The 20,373-nt window shown below is 45.4% G+C and overlaps 1 protein-coding gene across 1 annotated transcript in view; it reads right to left on the reverse strand.

Annotated features, from left to right (window-relative positions):
• LOC129699450 (cation channel sperm-associated auxiliary subunit epsilon-like) overlaps positions 1 to 13,114 on the reverse strand; it is a 77,145-nt gene extending 64,031 nt beyond the window's left edge. Inside the window, exons 1-3 of the mRNA XM_055639257.1 lie at positions 9,928 to 13,114; positions 3,170 to 3,227; positions 1,837 to 1,914 (exon numbers count right to left, since the gene is read on the reverse strand). Coding sequence (XP_055495232.1) covers positions 1,837 to 1,914; positions 3,170 to 3,227; positions 9,928 to 9,947 — 156 coding nt within the window. The 5' untranslated portion in view covers positions 9,948 to 13,114. The remainder of the gene's footprint in view (positions 1 to 1,836; positions 1,915 to 3,169; positions 3,228 to 9,927) is intronic.
• Between the last annotated feature and the right edge of the window lie 7,259 nt (positions 13,115 to 20,373).

The raw sequence follows: 20,373 nt of genomic DNA on the forward strand, positions 1-20,373 counted from the left end.
ATACAAATATTGTGCCTTCTATAAGAATGGATGCTGGCGAAGATTTAACCCTGACTGGTTATGAGCACACCCCAGGCTTGTATATAGCGATCATGTGGATGGCGTCTTTTGCCTACATAGAAATATAGAAAATAGGTGCAGGAGTAGGCCATTCGGCCCTTCGAGCCTGCACCGCCATTCAATATGATCATGGCTGATCATCCAACTCAGTATCCCGTACCAGCTTTCTCTCCATACCCCCTGATCCCCCTAGCCACAAGGGCCACATCTAACTCCCTCTTAAATATAGCCAATGAACTGGCCTCAACTACCTTCTGTGGCAGAGAGTTCCAGAGATTCACCACTCTGTGTGAATTTCTTTTTTCTCATCTCGGTCCTAAAGGATTTCTCCTCTATCCTTAAGCTGTGACCCCCTTGTCCTGGACTTCCCCAACATTGGGAACAATCTTCCTGCATCTAGCCTGTCCAACCCCTTAAGCATTTTGTACGTTTCTATAAGATCCCCCCTCAATCTCCTAAATTCAAGCGAGTTCAAAACGAGTCTATCCAGTCTTTTTTCCTATGAAAGTCCTAACATCCCAGGAATCAGTCTGGTGAACCTTCTCTGCACTCCCTCTATGGCAATAATGTCCTTCCTCAGATTTGGAGACCAAAACTGTATGCAATACTCAAGGTGTGGTATCACCAACACCCTGTACAACTGCAGTAGGACCTCCCTGCTCCTATACTCAAATCCTTTTGCTATGAATGCTAACATACCATTCGCTTTCTTCACTGCCTGCTGCACCTGCATGCCTACTTTCAATAACTGGTGTACCATGACACCCAGGTCTCGTTGCATCTCCCCTTTTCCTAATCGGCCACCATTTAGATAATAGTCTGCTTTCCTGTTTTTGCCACCAAAATGGATAACCTCACATTTATCCACATTATACTGCATCTGCCAAACATTTGCCCACTCACCCAGCCTATGCAAGTCATCTTGCAGCCTCCTAGCATCCTCCTCACAGCTAACACTGCTCCTCAACAACAGGAAATCACTTGTCGTCAAGTCAAGGTAATTCAAGTCTATTTGTCACATACACATACAAGATGTGCAGTAAAATGAAAGTGGCAATGCCTGCGGATTTTGCAAAACAACGGAACAGGTGCTCCTGAATGTATATTGCCATTTACCACTACTTCTACTAATGCAAGGGCATTCGTTGGCCTTGCCCTGTAAACCAACTCTGGTTCCACAAATCCTGTCATGCCACCCCCCTTTTTGAAAAGCTTTGTACGGGCCTGTTAAAACACTCTCTTTCAAGGGATTTTCCACAATGGAAAGGTATGTCAGCCTCGGTTTCTACACTATATCTCTGGAGTAAAATCAAGTTCCAAATATCACAAAAAAATCTCTTGCCTACAAACAAGGTCGTTGTTTAAAATGTATCTCAAATAAGAATTCCCTGATGATTTCGGCAAGCTCTAGTCCCTGACTGCTTTGAGAATGGAGTTTTTGTGATGTAATTGAAAGCTTCTAATCCTTGCATCAGGAGCAAATAGAAACCCTGTTCTGCCCTTCTGCAAAGGGAAGAAGTAACACACTATCTGACATGAGCTACCCATCCACTTATCCTGTTAATCACCTCTTGCCCCATCTTTGGTAGGGTTTTTGGGTCCCACACTGGTCTCATCAGTCTCTTCAGTAAACACAGGGTCATGCTGGAAGTGATGTGTTTGGTTCTGGGGGGACTGCCAAAGAAAAGCAGATATACTACAAATATCAATGTTACCCTGTAAATTAAACAAATCAGATTGCCATTTGTATGACAAGATAATGTCCTTTATTCTTACCAGAGAAGGCACTTCGGCTTTATTATTCAACTCTGCAGAAGAAGCTTTCTCAGGATCAAGTATCCAAATTCTAAATACCTGTACAAAAACATTAATACACAAATTGATTACCATTAATTTGTGTGAGAATAGAAACATGATTGTTTTACAAGCTCTGAACACTGTTTCATTCATCTGTTGCATAGAGGCAATATTCAATCGTTCGTCTTACAATATATTTTTGAAATTGATTCATCTGTTTGCAATTTATTTCCTATCCCTAAATGCCATGGAGGATCATCTAAGAGAATGCAATTACATTTAATGGATGGATGATTAAGTCTTTCTCTTGGTGGTGGTCCTAGCTGACACTTTTGTGGAAAGAACATGATTTGATAGCCCATGACTTAAGTCTTGTCGAATGCAGGCATGGACTAGTTCATTGGCTGAGAAATTATGTATTATGGAACCATCAACAAACTCTCCATTTCTGATCTTATGAGGAAATAGCTGAAGATATCTGGGCCTAGGACACTACTCTAATGTCACCTGCAGCAGACTGCCTAGTGTGAAATCAATCTGAGCGAACAATAAACTGCTCGAAAAACTCAACTGATCAAGCAGGACTGTAGAGGCAAATAGTAGGTTAACATTTCAGGACTTAGAATGCCAAGTGCAGATAGCCAAAGAAGAGGTAAGAAGAAGGGGAAGGCAAGTAAATCAGGCGAGGAGCCCCATTACAGGTAGGATGTGAAGGCTTTGGAGAGGATGCAGTAGAGGTTTACCAAAATTAGCTGCAAAGAGAGGTTGGACAAACTTGGATTATTTTTGCTGGAGCATCACAGGCTGAGGGGAATGGGTGAAAGGGGATGGATGAGGATAATCTGTTCAAAGTATATAAAATGATGGTAGGCATAGATAGGGAAGACAGTCAGAACCTTTTCCCAGGGTGGAAATATCAAAGACTTGAGGGTATGGCTTTAAGTGAGACAGGCAAAGTTTAAAGGAGATGTGCAGGGCCAGCTATTTTTTTTTAAAAACAGAGATGGTGTGTGCCTGGAACATGCTGCCAGGGGTGGTGGTGGTGTCAGGTACAAAAGTGGTTTAACAGGCTCTTGGATAAGCAGAGTGATATGCAGGGAATGGAGGGATATAGATCATCTGCAGGAAAATGGGATTAGTCAAACTTGGCATCATGTTTGGCATGTGCATTGCTGGCCGTTGGGCCTGTTCCTGTGATATATTGTTCTAATGTTCTTCATTCTATGAAATTCAGTTGCACATTGATTACAAATGTTATTTTGTCTGTGTGATCTAATATGAGGCGTAACAGTCTTATTTCAGGATTACTTACATCCATCTGTTTGGCAGTTTTAATACGTTCCTGTTCTTCAGGATAGTCAGCTACTATACTAGACAATCAAGCAACAGCATCAATCAGGATCATGCCTTGTTAATTACTGCCAATGAAACAATTAACTATGAAGCCAATTTTGCTCTCAGTGCATACGTACACATTAATACAAAATTACAGAACAATTACCACATGAATGTTGTGGTGAAAATAAAGATCTTACTGGTGGGAGAAAGGAAACAATGAGCACAGCACTCATCTCTCTCCCAGATGTTTGTGACAGAGTGGAACTACAAGGCCAAGTAGAGTATAAAACAGCACAACAGTTACTAGCCAAACACATAACTGGTTAGAAAAGGAGGTAGACAAAAGTGCTGGAGAAACTCAGCGGTTGCAGCAGCATCTATGGAGCGAAGCCCCTTCTCAGCTCTCCCTCAACCCTCGGGCTCCTCCTCTTCCTTTCCCCTTTCTTCTCCCCGCCCCCACCCTACATCAGTCTGAAGAAGCATTTCGGCTCGAAACTTTGCCTATTTCCTTCGCTCCATAGATGCTGCTGTACCCGCTGAGTTTCTCCAGGACTTTTGTCTACCTTCGATTTTCCAGCATCTGCAGTTCCTTCTTAAACACAATGGTTAGAAAAGGAAGTGGACTTTCATTCCATTCATCCAGAATGTATGCAAGATCTATTATAGGCATTATAGGGAATGCATGGGAAATAGGGCTCTTGACATGCTTAAAGTGAGCACAGGAAACGGGCACAGTGCATTTACATGGAACATAAGAAACGAGGCGCTCAGTGCGCTTACAGGGTGCACAGGAAATGGGGCATTAGGGCATTTGTGGGGAGCGCAGGAAACAACCCCTCAATGCGTTTGTTGTGATTGCAGGAAACAAGGCTCTCTGTGCATTTACAAGGAGTGCAGGAAACGGGACATAGAAACGTAGAAAAATAGGTGCTGGAGTAGGCCATTCGAGCCAGCACCGCCATTCAATATGATCATGGCTGATCATCTAAAATCAGTACCCCATTCCTGATTTTTCCCCCATATGCCTTGATTCCTTTAGCCTTAAGAGCTGTGATGTATATGTAATGTAATATGTAATGTAAATGCCAGTGCCCCTTGAGGTCAAAAGCAGAAGCTGGCAAATGTACCTGTGCCTCGTGACAAGGTCGTAAGGAAGACATGGTGTCAGAGTTTAAAAAAATGGTGGGACTCAAGCCTCCGGGACCATTCTCCATGCAAGAAGAAGAAGAAGCATGAGAGACTGTGAACTGAAAAAGAAGAAAATGAAAAAGAAAACTCGGTCAAAGGAAACAAAACAAAAAAAGTTCAGAAAAAAAAAGCAGTTAACAGTCCAAGTGAAAGAAGAAAGAAGCAAGAAGAAGAGCAAGAAACACAAGTGTGGCAGCCCAAAGAGTAAGCATGCGGCCTCACCTCGCCTTGAAAGCAGCGAAGGGCCCAGAGCCGATCAGCCTCACGATCTTGAATTCTGAAGGAAGAAATGGGCAAAGAAAATATCGAAGTCCGACAGCTTCTCACACTCACCTGCAGGTCTAAAAGCCCCATTCGGAGGGCTGGGCTAACCCCACCCTGAGGGAGAGGAGCAGACGGCCGGCTGCAGAGAAGCGACAGACAAGGCCTTCACTTACCGCCACAACGCAGGCGCCGCCGCAGACTCCGAAGTGCAGCCGAAAGACGACGGGTACAGAAGGGCAGCGGCCGGCCGTAATTACAGACCACCACCGCGCAAGCACCGGGCAGTGCACGAGGAGACAGAGAGAATGTCGCCATCCATGACGGCCAAAGGAATCAACGGCCCCTCACAGCAATGGCCGCCACCGCGCTAACCCGGACCATCACCCGCGCCCAAAGATCGGAGCCCGCGTCCGTGCGGCCATAACAGCCGCCGCTGCCGCCATGTTAGAAAGAGTCGAGGAGCCCTGCGGAGCGCGCAGCACGACCCGAGCAACAGTTTAAAGACACTAAGGGACAAATGCAGAGAAGTTAAGAAGCCAAGAAGTACAGATAATTTGCTGAAAATGCAAATGCAAAGAAGTAAAAGTTAAGAAGTGAAGAAGTAAAAGTTAAGAAGCCAAGAAATTGAAAGAATGAAAATAGTTTGTATTGACTGTTTAGTATTGACTGTCTAAGTTTTTTTTTGAAGGGGGAGTCCGCCTCCTAGATGGAGCAAGTCTACGAGACCAGGCGGAGAGTGTAAGTTCAGGATAGAGACGTCTAGTCCGGGATAGAGCCCTGCAGCCCTGGATAGCGACCTGTAGCCCAGGATAGATCCCTATAGCCGTGGATAGACCCCTTTGTAGCCGTGGATAGACCCCTGTGTAGCCGTGGTAGACTCCTGTATAGTCGTGGATAGACCCCTGTGTAGCCATGGATAGACCCCTGTGTAATTGTGGATAGACCCCTGTGTAGCCATGGATAGACCCCTGTGTAGCCTTGGATAGGCCACCTGCAGCCAGACGCCCAGATGTGAGAAACCTAGACAGAGGAGCCAGTCTCCCAGAGATGAGAAACCTGGACAGAGGAGCCAGTCTCCCAGAAGCTAGAAATAGTCTCCCAGAAGGGGCAAGTCCCCAGAAGGCACGATGCGCCGAGATGCAGCGAGAGGCAGGAGCCAGTCTCCCAGTGCAGCAAAAGGCAACGAGACAGACCCTTTGTTAGAGTTTCTAGAGTTTGAGGTTAAAGTGAAAAACAGCAGCACTCTTAATTGAGTCTAGTGTAAATCCTTATGTGGATAATTGGGGGAGATGTGATGTAATTAAAGTGAAGGGGCAGATGTGATGTAATTAAAGCGAAGGGGGAGATGTGATGTAATTAAAGTGAAGGGGGAGATGTGATGTAATTAAAGTGAAGGGGGAAATGTGATGTAATTAAAGTGAAGGGGGAGATGTGATGTATATGTAATGTAATATGTAATGTAAATTACAGTGCCCCTTGAGGCCAAAAGCGGAAGCTGGCAAATGTACCTGTGCCTCGTAACTGAGGTCAAGTGACATTCTGGAAGTTTCAGTTGATTGCAGATTTAATTTTTCCTACATGATGTCGGACGTGTATTCATTGTTCTAGTCACAACAAGGTCATAAGGAAGACATTACAAGAGCTAAATCTAAAGGGTCCGTCCCACTTGGGCGACCTAATCCGTGAGTCCAGAAGAGTGCCTTTGACCTTCAAGCTCGAGGGCACTCGCCTGGAAAGCCTCAAGCCTGGGTCGACCGGCCGCGTTGAAACCGTGAGCTGGATCGACGGAACCGTGAGCTACATCTACCGACCACACACACACACACACACACACACACACACACACACACGCACACACACACACACGCACACGCACACACAAACACATCACGAAGGTGGGGGCCAGGGACAGCGGAGCGCAGCTGCGCGATGAAGAGGAAGGTAAACAGCTGCCACAGAGTACCGTAAGTCCTTTCAGAGAGCGCGGGTGGGGTGGGTGGGGGGGGGGGGGAGAGGAGGGGGGGGGGGAGGGGGGAGGAGAGGGGGGGAGAAGGGAGGGGGAAGAAGGAAGGGGAGGAGAAGGGGGGGGGAGAAGGAATGGAGACACTTTTAAGATGTTTAATAAAGTTTAGCAGGCATTTTACCTACCGGTAGGTCTTCCTAGGTCGTGAAACTCCAATGAGCCAATCAAAATGGCCGGTCAGCGGAGGAGGTTGCATACGGCTACCCTCGACTGCCTGTAAGTAAAGCGACCCCACTCCACTACGCGTGAAAAAGACCCATGCCGACCAAATATTACTTGTGGAAAGTTTTTCAATATGCTGAAAAATGTTCCGCGACCTAGCTGAGGCCGCGAGTAGGCGGGAATCCCACGAGCATGAAGGAGAGTTCCAGCCACCTCATACGATCCCCTAGGACTTCGTCACGACCATGCTGTGAGTTTGAGTCCAGGGCAAACTCTTCTAAACTCGCAGCTTAGGTTGCCCAAATGGGACAGCCCCTTAACTCCCTCTTGAAAACTCTTCTAAACTCCAGTGAATTAGCCTCCACTGCCTTCTGAGGCAGAGAATTCTGCAGATTCACAACTCTCTGGTTGAAGACATTTTTCCTCATCTCAGTCCTAAATGGCCTATCCTTCTTCTTAAACTGTGGCCCCAGGTTCTGGACTCTCCAACAGCAGGAACATTTTTCCTGCATCTAGCCTGTCCAGTACTGTAAGAATTATATTTGTTTCTATAAAATATCCTCTCATCCTTCTAAATTCCAGTGAATACAAGCCCATTGTCACATTCTTTCATCGTATGTCAGTCCCCGCCATCCCAGGAATTAACCTGGTGAACCTACGCTGCACTCCCACAATAGCAATAATGTCCTTCCTCAAATTAGGAGACCAAAATTGCACACGATAATCTAGGTGTGGTCTCACCAGGGCCCGGTATAACTCCAGTAGGACCTCCTTGCTCCTAAACTCAAATCCTTTCGCAATGAAGGCCAACATGCCATTAGCTTTCTTCACTGCTTGCTGACCCTGCATGCTTACTTTCAATGACTGATGTACAAGCACATCCAGGTCTCATTGTACCTACACTTTTCCTAATCGGACACCATTCAGATAATAATCTGCCTTCCTGTTCTTGCCACCAAAGTGGATAAACTCACATTTATCTGCATTATACTGCATCTGTCATGCATTTGCCCATTCACCCAACCTATCCAAGTCATCCTGCAGCCTCATACTATCCACCTCGCAGTTAACATATATTGTAAATATCTGGGGTCCCAGCACCGAGCCTTGTGGCACTCCACTAGTCACTACCTGACATTCTGAAAAGGACCCGTTAATTCCTACTCTTTGCTTCCTGTCTGCCAACCAGTTCTCTATCCATGTCAATACCCTAGCCTCAATACCATGTGCTCTAATTTTGCACACTAATTACTTGTTAACCTGACACCATTTCCTGAACAATGTGGAAACCCTTCAGTTCCTCCCTCCCATTAGATCCTCGGTCCCCTAGTATTTATGGGAGACTGTTTGTGTCTTCCTTAAGGGCTGTCCCACTTACGCGACTTTTCAGCAAACTGTCCGCGACATTAAGCTTGAGGGCACTGCCTGAAAAACCGCAAGCTGGATCGACCGTCAGCGCTGAACCCACACTCACACCCAAAAACACATCGCAAGGCAGGGTCCAGGGAAAGCGGTGGAGCGCTGTCTGAAATTCACACGGTGCAAAGACAAGGTGATACCCTTGATGGACAGGAAGGTTAAAGACGACTGGCACAGTGTATGGTAAGTCCTTTAAAAGAAGGGGGGAGAGAAGGGAGGAGAGAAGGTGTGGAGACACTTTTAAGAAGCCAGACAACTTTTAATAAGCCAGAGATACACAGCTGTGAAGTTTAGCGGGCATTTAACATGACCGGTCAGTTTTCCTTGGTTCTGAAAACTCATGCTTACTTTTTATTTTCCCCTATGAGCCAATTAAAATGCCCGTACAGCAAAGATTACCTACGTCTATCTCGACTACCTACAACGACAAGGCGACTCCACTACCACTGCACTACGAGTTCAAAGTATCAATTTTCTCCATGCCGACCGATTTTTGCTCGCAGAAAATTTTTAAACATTTTCCACGACCAAACTGAGGCCACGAGTAGTAACCACTGTGTGGGAACTCCTCTCGACCATGAAGGAAACTTACCAGAGACCACCTACAACCATGTGTCGACCATGCTGCGAGCTTGTGGCGAGCGCAGACTCTCCTAAACTCGCCAATAAGGTCGCCATAGTGGGACAGGCCCTTTTGTAAAGACAGAACCAATACAATACAATACAAAGTACTTGTTCAACTGTTCTGGCATTTCTTTGTTTTCCATTATAAATTCACCTGTCTCTGATTGTAAGGGACCTACATTTATCTTCACTAATCTTTTCCTTTTTACATATCGATTGCTGCTTTTATAGCCAGTTTTTATATTCCCCGCAAGCTTTCTTTCATGCCCTTTTCTCCCCCTCTTAATTAACCCCTTTGTTCGCCTCTGTTTTCTAAATTTTTCTCAGTCCTCCAGTTTGATGCTTCCTCTGGCCTATTTATATGCCTTTTCCTTGGATTTAACACTATACGTGATTTTCCTCATTAGCTACAGTTGAGCTGCCTTCCCCATTTTATATTTTTGCCACATAGGAATGAACAATTTTTGGAGTTCATCTATGCGATCTTTAAATCTTTGCCATTGCATCTCCACCGTCAACCCTTTAAGTATAATTTGGAGTCCATCCTAGCCAATTCCCATTTCATACCTTCAAAGTCTCCTTTCTTTAAGTTCAGGACCCTAGTCTCTTAATTAACTGTGTTGCTTTTCATCCTAATGCAGAATTCCACCATATTATGGTTACTGTTGCTCTCGGGGCTTTGCACAACAAGATCGCTAACTAATCCTTCCTCACAATACAATACCCAGTCTAGGGTGGCCTTTCATCTAGTCGGTTCTTCTACATATTGGTTTAAAATACCATCCCGTATACATTCTAGGAAATCCTCCTTCTCACGCTGCTACCAATTTGGTTGGCTCAATCTAAATGTAGATTAAAGTCGCCCATGTGTCAGATGACGAATCATCGAGATTTCCAAATAACTGTATTTATGGACTATGGGGTTGTACAGTACATCCATATTGATGCATTATAACCATATAACAATTACAGCACGGAAACAGGCCATCTCGGCCCTACAAGTCCGTGCCGAACATTAATTTAACTAATTATTTTGCACCATGAACAATTACCTCTCAGGCACTTTCACCATATACCATACATAGTTAAACAAGGCAGCACCTAAATTAAATATGCGGGGAGCATCTTCTATTGTCTAAGAGAGAAACAAAATGCATTAACAGCATTCCAAATGTAATCACACTCTTAAAACCAAAATTGTCAGTTTAAAAATCTTTTAAAACATTAAAAAATAAAAATAAAATATTCAATACATTTAATTTAAATAAGTAAATTACTCACCTCAATTACATTGGGAAATCTAGTTGGCTGAATCTGCATCAGGTCTCACCTACCACAGATCCAGCAAATATATTTCCAAAAATAACTGCAGGAAGTTGTCATTCCAATGCTTGACTGTATGTCAGGACAAAGTCAGAATGGCAGCATAAGGATATTGAGAAATTTAGTAATTCAACATTCACCAGGTTCTCAGAAGTGTTTTTGAGGTAATGTTGAGGCACGATGAGCTTGAAGGTGGATAAGGAGAGTTGTGACAACCAGAGAGGTGTAAACCGGTGGAATTATCTGCCACAGAAGGCAGTGTAGGTCAATTCTCTGGATGTTTTCAAAAGAGTTAGACATAGCTGTTAGGGATAACGGAATCAACAGATATGGGGAAAAAGCAGGAACGGGGTACTGATTTTGGATGATCTGCCATGATCATATTGAATGGCGGTGCTGACTCGAATGGCAAAATGGCCCTCCTGCACCTATTTTCTATGTTTCTAAATCCCCCAGGCCTTAATAGGATCTATCCCAGGTAATTGGGATATTGTTGACCTTTAACAAATATCTTTGTTTCTTCTATAGCCATCCGCGAAGTCCGGGAGGACTGGAGAGTAGCCAGTATTGTTCTTTGGTGTAACATGGGAAGTAGAAATAATCTAGGAAATTATAGGCTCGTGAGCCTCACATCAGTGGTAGGAAAGCTATTAGTGAGGATTTTTCAGGATAGGATTTACTCACAATTAGAGACAATTGGCATGGTTTTATCATAGGTCATAAGTGATAGAAGCAGATTTAGGACATTCGCTCCATCACGACTACTCTGCCATTCAATCATGGCAGATCTATCTCTCCCTCCTAACCCCATTCTCCAGCTCTTCTCGCCATAACCCCCAACACCCGTACTAATCAAGAATCTATCTATCTCTGCCGGTAATGCCTTGCAAACTTGAATTTTTTGAGAGGGTGACAAATGTGATCATTTGGGGTAGGGCAGTAGATGTTTAGCTTAGTGTTTAATAAGGAACTGCAGATGCTGGAAAATCAAAGGTACACAAAAATGCTGGAGAAACTCAGCGGGTGCAGCAGCATCTATGGAGCGAAAGAAATAGGCAACGTTTCGGGCCGATACCCTTCTTCAGATGTTTAGCTTAGTTTAGAGATACAGCATGGAAACTGTCCCTTCAGCCCACTGAACAGCGTTTCCCACATCCTAACTCTATCCTACAGAAACTAGAGACAGTTTACAATTATACCAAGCCAATTAACCTACAAACCTGTACGTCTTTGGAGTGTGGGAGAAAACTGGAGACCCCTGAGAAAACCCACGCAGGTCATGGGGAGAGCATACAAACTCTGTACAGAATAGCACCCAAGGTCAGGTTTGAGCCCAGGTCCCTGACCCTGTAAGGCAGCAACTCTACTGCTGCTCTACCGTGCCGGCCTTAAGAGTTGCCTACATGAATTTCAGTAAGCCATTTGATACAATTACTTTTGGTAACTGATCCAGAAGGTTAAGATGCATGGGATCCATGGTGACTTGGTCCTTTGGATTCAGGACAGGCATACTTGTATGTAAACACAAGAAATTGCAGTGCTGGAGCCTTAAGGAAAAAAAAAAAAGTGCTGGAGTAACTCAGTGTGTCAGGCAGCAGATCTGGAGAACATAGATAGACAACATCTTCTAGCCTTTATAAATCAGAGCATTGAGTATAGAAGCTGGGATGTAATGTTAAAATTGTACAAGGCATTGGTGAGACCAAATCTGGAGTATGGTGTACAATTTTGGTCGCCCAATTATAGGAAGGATGTCAACAAAATAGAGAGAGTACAGAGGAGATTTACTAGAATGTTGCCTGGGTTTCAACAACTAAGTTACAGAGATAGGTTGAATAAGTTAGGTCTTTATTCTCTCGAGCGCAGAAGGTTAAGGGGGGACCTGATAGAGGTCTTTAAAATGATGAGAGGGATAGACAGAGTTGATGTGGACAAGCTTTTCCCTTTGAGAATAGGGAAGATTCAAACAAGAGGACATGACTTCAGAATTAAGGGACAGAAGTTTAGGGGTAATATGAGGGGGAACTTCTTTACGCAGAGAGTGGTGGCGGTGTGGAATGAGCTCCCAGTGGAAGTGGTGGAGGCAGGTTCATTGGTATCATTTAAAAATAAATTGGATAGGCATATGGATGAGAAGGGAATGGAGGGGTATGGTACGAGTGCAGGCAGGTGGGACTAAGGGAAAAAAAATTTGTTCGGCATGGACTTGTAGGGCCGAGATGGCCTGTTTCCGTGCTGTAATTGTTATATGGTTATATGGTTATATGGTTAACATGTTCGCTGGAGGTGACTCAACCCGAGGTCTCTAATATCCAGGTTCTCCAGAGATCCTACCTGACCCGCTGAGTTACTACAGCACTTTGTGTTTTTGTATGTAAATGCAGATAGTTTGGTTAGTAAGTGAATTGTAAACAGTGATGAAGTCTGTCAAAGTGTACAGCAGATGTAGATCAGCTTCATAAATTGGCGGAGAAATGGCAGATAGAATTTAATCTGAGCAAGTGTGAGGTCCAATGTAAGTATTTAGTTAATGGCAAAACCTTACCAGCATTGATGTACAGAGAGATCTTGGGTTCAAATTCCATTACCCCCTGAATGTGGCAACAGAGGTCGATAGAGTCATAGAGTGCAGTATGTTTGGCTTCATCCGTCAGAACATTCAGTATCAGGAAATCACATTGCAGTTTCATAGGACTTTGTCTACGGTGCATTTGCATTATTCTGTGCATTTCTGGCTTCCCCATTACAGGAAGGATGAGACAACTTTGGAGAGAGTATAGAAGAGATTTAACAGCATGCTGCCTTGTTAGAGGGATTAGCTGTAAAATTAGGTTGGACAAACTTACTTTCTTTTTTCTGGAGCAAAGGCTGGGAGACCTGATGGAAGCATATAAAACTAAATGTCAAGGACTAGAGGGCATGGCTCTAAGGTGAGAAGAAAACAGTTTAAAGGAGACTAGACCATCACACAAACACACACTAACCCACCCCCCCCTCCCCCCCCCCCTCCCCCCCCCTCCCTCCCCCCCCCACACACACACTACCCCCCCCCCCCCTTGATATTATATTATTATTCATTTTTTTTTTTTCCTTTTCCCCATCCCCCATCCTATCCACTGATGTATAGACCCCAACTGCGCAGGCACAGTTAGAGAGGGAGAGGGAGGGGGTAGAGAGGGAGAGGGAGGGGGTAGAGAGGGAGAGGGTAGGGGGTATAGAGGGAAGTGTAGAGGGAGGGGGGGAGGGGGGAGGGGTAGAGATTGAGGGGTGGGGGGGCATACAGCTTTACAGGGGAGGGCTGGTCCCCAAACGCAATACTCCACCACTCACCCATACTACCCCCCTCCCTAGAGAGGAAGGGGGGTTAGAAGGGAGAGGGGGCAGAGGGAGGGAGGCAGAGGGGGCAGAGAGAGGGGGGTAGAGAGGGAGGGGGTAGAGAGGGAGTAGGTGTAGAGAGAGGGGGAGGGAGGAGGGAGGGGGAGGGGGAGAGGGGAGGGGGTAGGAGGGAGAGAGGGAGGGGGTAGAGAGGGAGGGGGGTAGAAGAGAGGGAGGGGGAGAGGGGAGGGGGTAGAGAGGGGGAGGGGGTAGGGAGGGAGGGAGGGGATGGGGGGGGTAGAGAGGGAGGGGGTAGAGAGGGAGGGGTGTAGGGGGGAGGGGGAGGGGGAGGGGGAGGGGGTCGAGAGGGAGGGGGGTAGAGAGGGGGGGTAGAGAGGGAAGGGGGGTCGAGAGGGAGGGGCTAGGAAGAGGGAGGCTAGATAGGGGAGGGGGTAGAGAGGAGAGGGAGGGGGTCAAGAGGGAGGGGGAGGTCAACTTGTTATCTTTGATCTTATTTGATTGTGCACGCCAGGTTGATTGCATTTGTAGAAACACGTGAAGGTTGCAATCCCCTACCCCGATGTGATGTAATATGTAAATGAGATCAATTGTGATTGGATGTCTGTGAGATGGCACTGTGACATCATCAATTGAACGTGCTGCAAGAGTCTCTCACTGAAAAGCAGTTACATTTTTGAAATAAAGATGAAAACACAAAAAACATTGGAAATAAACGTCGGATTGCGATGGGAAGACATTTATCCCATCAAGGGAATAAATGTGAGTAGCATTTGGTGAAAATGGGAAGGCTGTAGCTAAGCTTTGTGTAAGAAGATACAAGTGAAGGAGATTAAAGGAAAGCCAACACAACCCTGCATACACACGGAAATTTAGAATGTTGAGAAAATAGGGAAGAGTTTTAGTATATACCAGACCAAGTGGGACCCGTTGGGTCCCGTCCCTTCAAAGCATGGTTGCAGAGGGGGGGGGGAGGCGACCTGCGGCGACACACACACACTAACCCCCCTTTGATATTATATTAATATTGTTAATTCGCTCCTTTTACCCCATCCCCTGCCCTATCCACTCGCGCATAGTCCCCAACTGCACAGGCATGGCTAGAGAGGGCAGAGAGAGAGAGAGAGAGAGAGAGAGAGAGACCAGAGAGAGGGAAGAGAGACAGAAAGGGCAGAGAGAGAGAGAGGGCAGAGAGACAGAGAGGGCAGAGAGACAGAGAGAGCGGGCAGAGAGAGAGTGCACAGAGAGAGAGAGAGGGCAGAGAGAGAGAAGGCAGAGAGAGAGAGAGGGCAGAGAGAGAGAGAGGGCAGAGAGAGAGAGAGAGGGCAGAGAGAGAGGGCAGAGAGAGAGAGGCAGAGAGAGAGAGAGAACGAGCGGCAGAGAGAGGGGGCGGGCGTGGACCTGAGTAAGGCTGCGGGCGGGCGTCATGCCGAGGACCGCGAGAGGCAGCGGGTGATCATCGACCCAAGGGAGACTGCGGGCTGTCGTGGACTCGAGGGAGGCCGCGGCCAAGCGGGCGGGCGTCAACCCAAGGATCGCAAGTTCAGCTGCTGCAGTCTCTAGTCCAGAGCCCGACTTCATCTCCAGGCTCATCTTTTCTTCCACCGGCAGCATCCTTTGAATAATCCGGGGGGTGAGGGTGACGTTACTCGAAGCATGTGGAAGATTCTGTGTGTGAGACGTCGCTGAGCAGACCCATTGTGACATCATCAGCTAAAGCTCGTCGTTTAAATTCAAAGTCTTTTGATATTTTTAAACATTTTCAGTAATAAGTCGAGAAATAAAGCATGAAATGTTCAGATAAGGTGATTTTGGACTCGACGGGAAAAATGTCAACCTTAATATGTAAAAATGTTATCGTTACGGCATAGTTTTTTCACAAAGATGTAAACACATACACACACATACAAGATCAGAGTTTTAGAGTTATATGGAGATATGATAGATGTACAAGGCAAGTCTTTGTTTACACAGAGAGTGGTGGGTGCAATAAACATGCTGCCTGGAGAGGTGGCATTTAAGAGGCTTTTAAATAAGCACATGAATATGATGGAAATAAAGGGATACAGTATAAATCATGTGCTGGCATAGAAGATTAGTTTAACTTGGCATTGTGTTCGGCACAGATGTTGGCCGAGGGACCTGTTCCTGTGCTGTAATTGAATTGAATTGGATAACCTTTAATAATCCTTTACAGGAAATTACAGTGCCACAACAGCTTCAAGACAGACATAACACCACACTTTTCTTCAGATAGCTTCAATACTTAATAAGTTAAAATACAATGAATGAATACTAAAAAAATCCAAAATTATTTTTGTGCATTATAAAACCTTATAGCAGCTGGTATACAAGACTTCCTATATCTCTCAGTTTTGCACATTGGTGCAATCAGCCTCTGACTGAAGATGCTGCTCTTGATCACCTTCAGGGCGTGGAGTGGGTGAGTGGGGTTGGTCATTATTGAACCTAGTTTGTTCAGAGTTCTGGCCTCTGCCACCTGCTGGACCGTTAGTTGCTCAGCCCCGACCACTGAGCCGGCCTTCCTGATCAGCTTGTCCAGTCTGTTTTTGTCCGCTATGCGGGCGCCTTCTCCCCAACAGGCCACAGCAAAAAACAGAGCACTGGCCACCATTGAATGGTAGACACTGCACAGTAGGGGTTGGCAGATGTTGAATGACCTTAGCCTCCTTAAGAAATACAGTCGACTTTGCCCTTCCTGTACACCGCCTCCATATGACTCTTCCAGTCCAGCCCACTGTCAAGCTGCACACCAAGGTACCTGTGGTTGGCGACCACCTCCACCTCAGTGCCCCTGATGGTGATTGGTGTTGGTTGAATCCTCCTCCTCCCCCCCCTGAAATCCACAACTATCCACAAAGTTGTTAATTGTGTCTCTATACTCCTCCTCATTGCCCCCTTTGATGAGGCCGACAACAGCTGTGTCATCTGAAACTTTCTGCAAAAAGCAGCTGTTGGTGTTATATTAGCAATCCGCTGTGTAGATGGTGAACAGGAATGGAGCCAGCACAGTTCCTTGTGGAGCCCCTGTGCTGCTCAGGATGGTGCTTGAGACATTGTTCTGTAGGCGCACGTACTGTGGTCTAAGGAAAAGGTAATCCAAACACCACAGTACCAGTAATGGATCCACCTTCATCTTCTCCATCTTCTCCCCTAGCAGTCGGGGCTGAATTGTGTTAAAGGCGCTTGAGAAGTCAAAGAATGTAATTCTTACAGATGCATCAGGGATGTCCAGATGTGTGTACGCCCTCTGCAGCATGTAAATAAGGGCATCATCGACACTGATGTTGGGCTGATATGCAAACTGTAAAGGATCCATTTGAGTTGACACACTCGTCCTGATGTAGGAGAGGACAAGTCTCTCAAATGTCTTCATAATATGTGAAGTGAGCGCTACTGGTCTGTAGTCATTGTGGTGAGTGGGATGGGTCTTCTTTGGGACAGGTACCAGGCAAGATGTTTTCCACAGCCTTGGGACCTTCTGTAGACACAAGCTCAGGTTGAACAGGTGTGTTAGAATACCACACAGCTCTGAAGAGCAAGTCTTCAGTAGCCTTGGGCTGGTGTCATCGGGCCCCACTGCTTTCCCTGGCTTCAGTCTGTCCAGCATCATCTTGACCTGAGTAGTATGAAGAGTCATAGGTGGGGCTGGTGGTGGAGTAGGAGGTGGGAAGTGGGGACTCCGTGCAGGTGACATCTCATGAGTGTTGGAGAGAGGGAGGGGAGGTGGAGAGGAAGCAGCAATGGTCAGCAGACCAGGTGGGGGAGGCTGGGATGGTGTGGGGCAGTCAAATCTGTTCAGATCATCAGCCAGACTCTGTTCACCATCAGGCAGTGTACCGCCCTTCTGCTTCATACCCGTGATCTTTTTCATTCCAGCCCATACCTGCTTCACTCCATCTTGCTGCAGCTGTCGTTCTAGTTTGAGCCTATATGCTTCTTTCCCCTCCTTAATCCTCACCTTCAGTTCCTTTTGAAGTTCTTTGATTTTATTCCTGTCGCCCTCCCTGAAAGCCTTTTTCTTCTCATTTAGTAAGGCCTTCAGGCTGCTGGTAATCCATGGTTTGTTATTAGGGTAGCAATGAATTACCCTGGATGGCATGATGTCATCATAACAGAAATTGATGTAATGGGTAATGCATTCTGTTAGGCCATCAATGTCTTCCCCATACTCCTCACAGAACACATCCCAATCTGTTGTCTCAAAACAGCACCTCCGGGCTTCATCAGCCTCAGGATACCAGTCTCTTGATGTTCTGGTGGTGACAGGCAGCCTCTTGGCAGCTGGGGTGTAGGAGGGAGAGAGATGTAGCATGTTGTGGTCTGATCGACCAAGAGGGGGCAGTGCAGTACATTTGTATGCATTTTTCACATTTGCATATAAGAGATCCAGCGTTTTATCACCTCTAGTTGTACAGTCAATAAACTGTTTAAAAGTGGGCAAAATCTTAGAGAGACAGACATGGTTGTAATCTCCAGACACAACAATGAACGCCTCTGGGTACTTGGACTGAAGTCTCGCGATAGTGGTGTGCAGCACGTCACACGCGACTTCCGCCTTAGCAGATGGAGGAATGTAAACAACAATGGCTACCACCACAGTGAACTCCCTGGGTAGATAATATGGTCTTAAACTAACCGCTAAAAGTTCAATGTCCTTGTTGCATATCTGTACTGTTCTATGTTCAGAGAAAGTCAGCCTGGCAGTATCAAAGTACACAGAGAAAGCCATTTAAACGGCATTGATGTGCTTTCTATTGTAATTTAATAGAATCCCTGACAAAGGTTGTGTGATTTGATTGTCCTACTTCTGTTTCTCCATCTCTCTCATCAAAATTTAGATTATGGGGGTGGGGGGGGGGAAATAAAAATAGAAATTATCTAATTTATTAATGCTTGAATGAGATAAAATTCACAGATCTCTCCAAGTAGTAACATTAATATGCAAACTCTCCTGAATAGCTACTATAGATGCTTTTATATACATGTGTATCATTAAAAAATATATAATTGATGGATCTGGACTTCAATAACAAGGCCAGCAATTATCAATTGCAGTGATAAAGTTGCTGCCATGCAGCACTAGAGACCTGGGTTTGATCCTGACTACAATTGCTATCTATATGGAGTTTGTATGTTCTCCATGTGACAGCGTGGGTTTTCTCCGGGTGCTTCAGTTTCCTTCCATATTCCAAAGGCTAGCCATTTTGTAGGTTAATTGGCTTCTGTAAATTGTCCCTAGTGTGTAGGATAGAGGTATTGTACGAATGATCGTTAGTCGGCACTGTGGGTCTGTATCCACGCTGTATATCTAAACTAGATAAAGTAGTGGAAGTATATTTCCAGATCAGAAGATGAGACTTAATGGAGAATTGGCAGGGAGTGGTGTTTGTCTATGTCTGTTCCATATTCCTTAAAAGCAATGCATTGGCTCTCATGTCAATGGCTCAAGTCCATATCTGGCTAAAAGCAGTGACAGCAATGTAGATTGATTGGGTCTTTGCTAGTGCCAAGGCTGTTTGATTTTCTGGGCTGGTGAATGTTATTCCGTTGATATGTAACATACTTTTAGCACACATTTTCAGAAAATAAATATGTTACACATTAGAATAATACATTTTCTAATGTATCTGTTAAGTGTAAACATGGAGGAGCTGGGGCCCAGGTGAGTGGAAGGGGAGCATGAAAATAATTTCCTTCAGAAAGGGAGCACAGCCAACATCACCCCGTAAGGCAGAATCAGTGGGATTCCCGAATAGTTGAACAGCGGTTCATTGGAGTTTTATTGTTCAAGGCCTAGAGCCAGGTAAGTGAAGCAGAACCCAAACTTAACACGAGGTCATAAGAGACAGGAGCAGAATTAGGCCATTCAGCCCATCAAGTCTACGCCATTCAATTATGACAGATTTATCTCTCCCGCCTAATCCCATTCTCCTGCCTTCTCCCCATAACCCAACACTGGTAATTATCAAGAATCTATCTATCTCTGCATTCAAAATATCCATTGATGGCTTCCACAACCTTCTGTGGCAAAGTATTCCACAGATTCACCAAATTCTGACTAAATAAATTCCTTCTCATCTTCTTCCTAAAGGAATAGTTTTAATTCTGTGACTATGTCCTAAACTCTCTCACTAGTGAAAGTACATCCTCTCCACATCCACTCTATCCAAGCGTTTCGCTATATGGTAAGTTTCAATGAGGTCTCCCCTCATTCTTCTAAACTCCAGTGAGTACAGGCCCGGTGTCATCAAACACTAATGTTAACCCACTAATTCCTGGGATCATTCTTGTAAACCTCCTCAGGACCCTCGCCAGAGCCTGCACATCCTTCTTCAGATATGGTGTCCAAAATTGCTCACAATACTCTAAATGCGGCCTGATCAGCGCCTTAAAGCCTCAGCATTACTTCCCTGTTTTTATATTCTCGCCCGCTTAAAATAAATGCTAGCATTGTGTTTGCCTTCTTTACTATTGATTCGACCTGCAGATTGACACAAAAAGCTGGAGTAACTCAGTGGGAAGGCAGCATCACTGGAGAGAAGTGACATTTCGGGTGGTGACCCTTCTTCAGTCTAGTCAGGGGAAAGGGAAACGGGAGATATAGACAATGATAAAGAACAATGAATGAAAGATATGCAAAAAGGTAACGATGATAACGGAAACAGGCCATTGTTAGCTGTTTGTTGGGTGAAAACGAGAAGCTAGTGTGACTTTGGTGGGGGAGGGATGGAGAGAGAGGGACCGCTGGGGTTGCTTAAAGTTAAATAACTCAATATTCATACCACTGGGCTGTCTATCTTCTGTATAAACCAGCAACT

The sequence above is a fragment of the Leucoraja erinacea genome, chromosome 8 (genome assembly GCF_028641065.1).
Source record: "Leucoraja erinacea ecotype New England chromosome 8, Leri_hhj_1, whole genome shotgun sequence".
Taxonomy (NCBI): Eukaryota; Metazoa; Chordata; class Chondrichthyes; order Rajiformes; family Rajidae; genus Leucoraja; species Leucoraja erinaceus.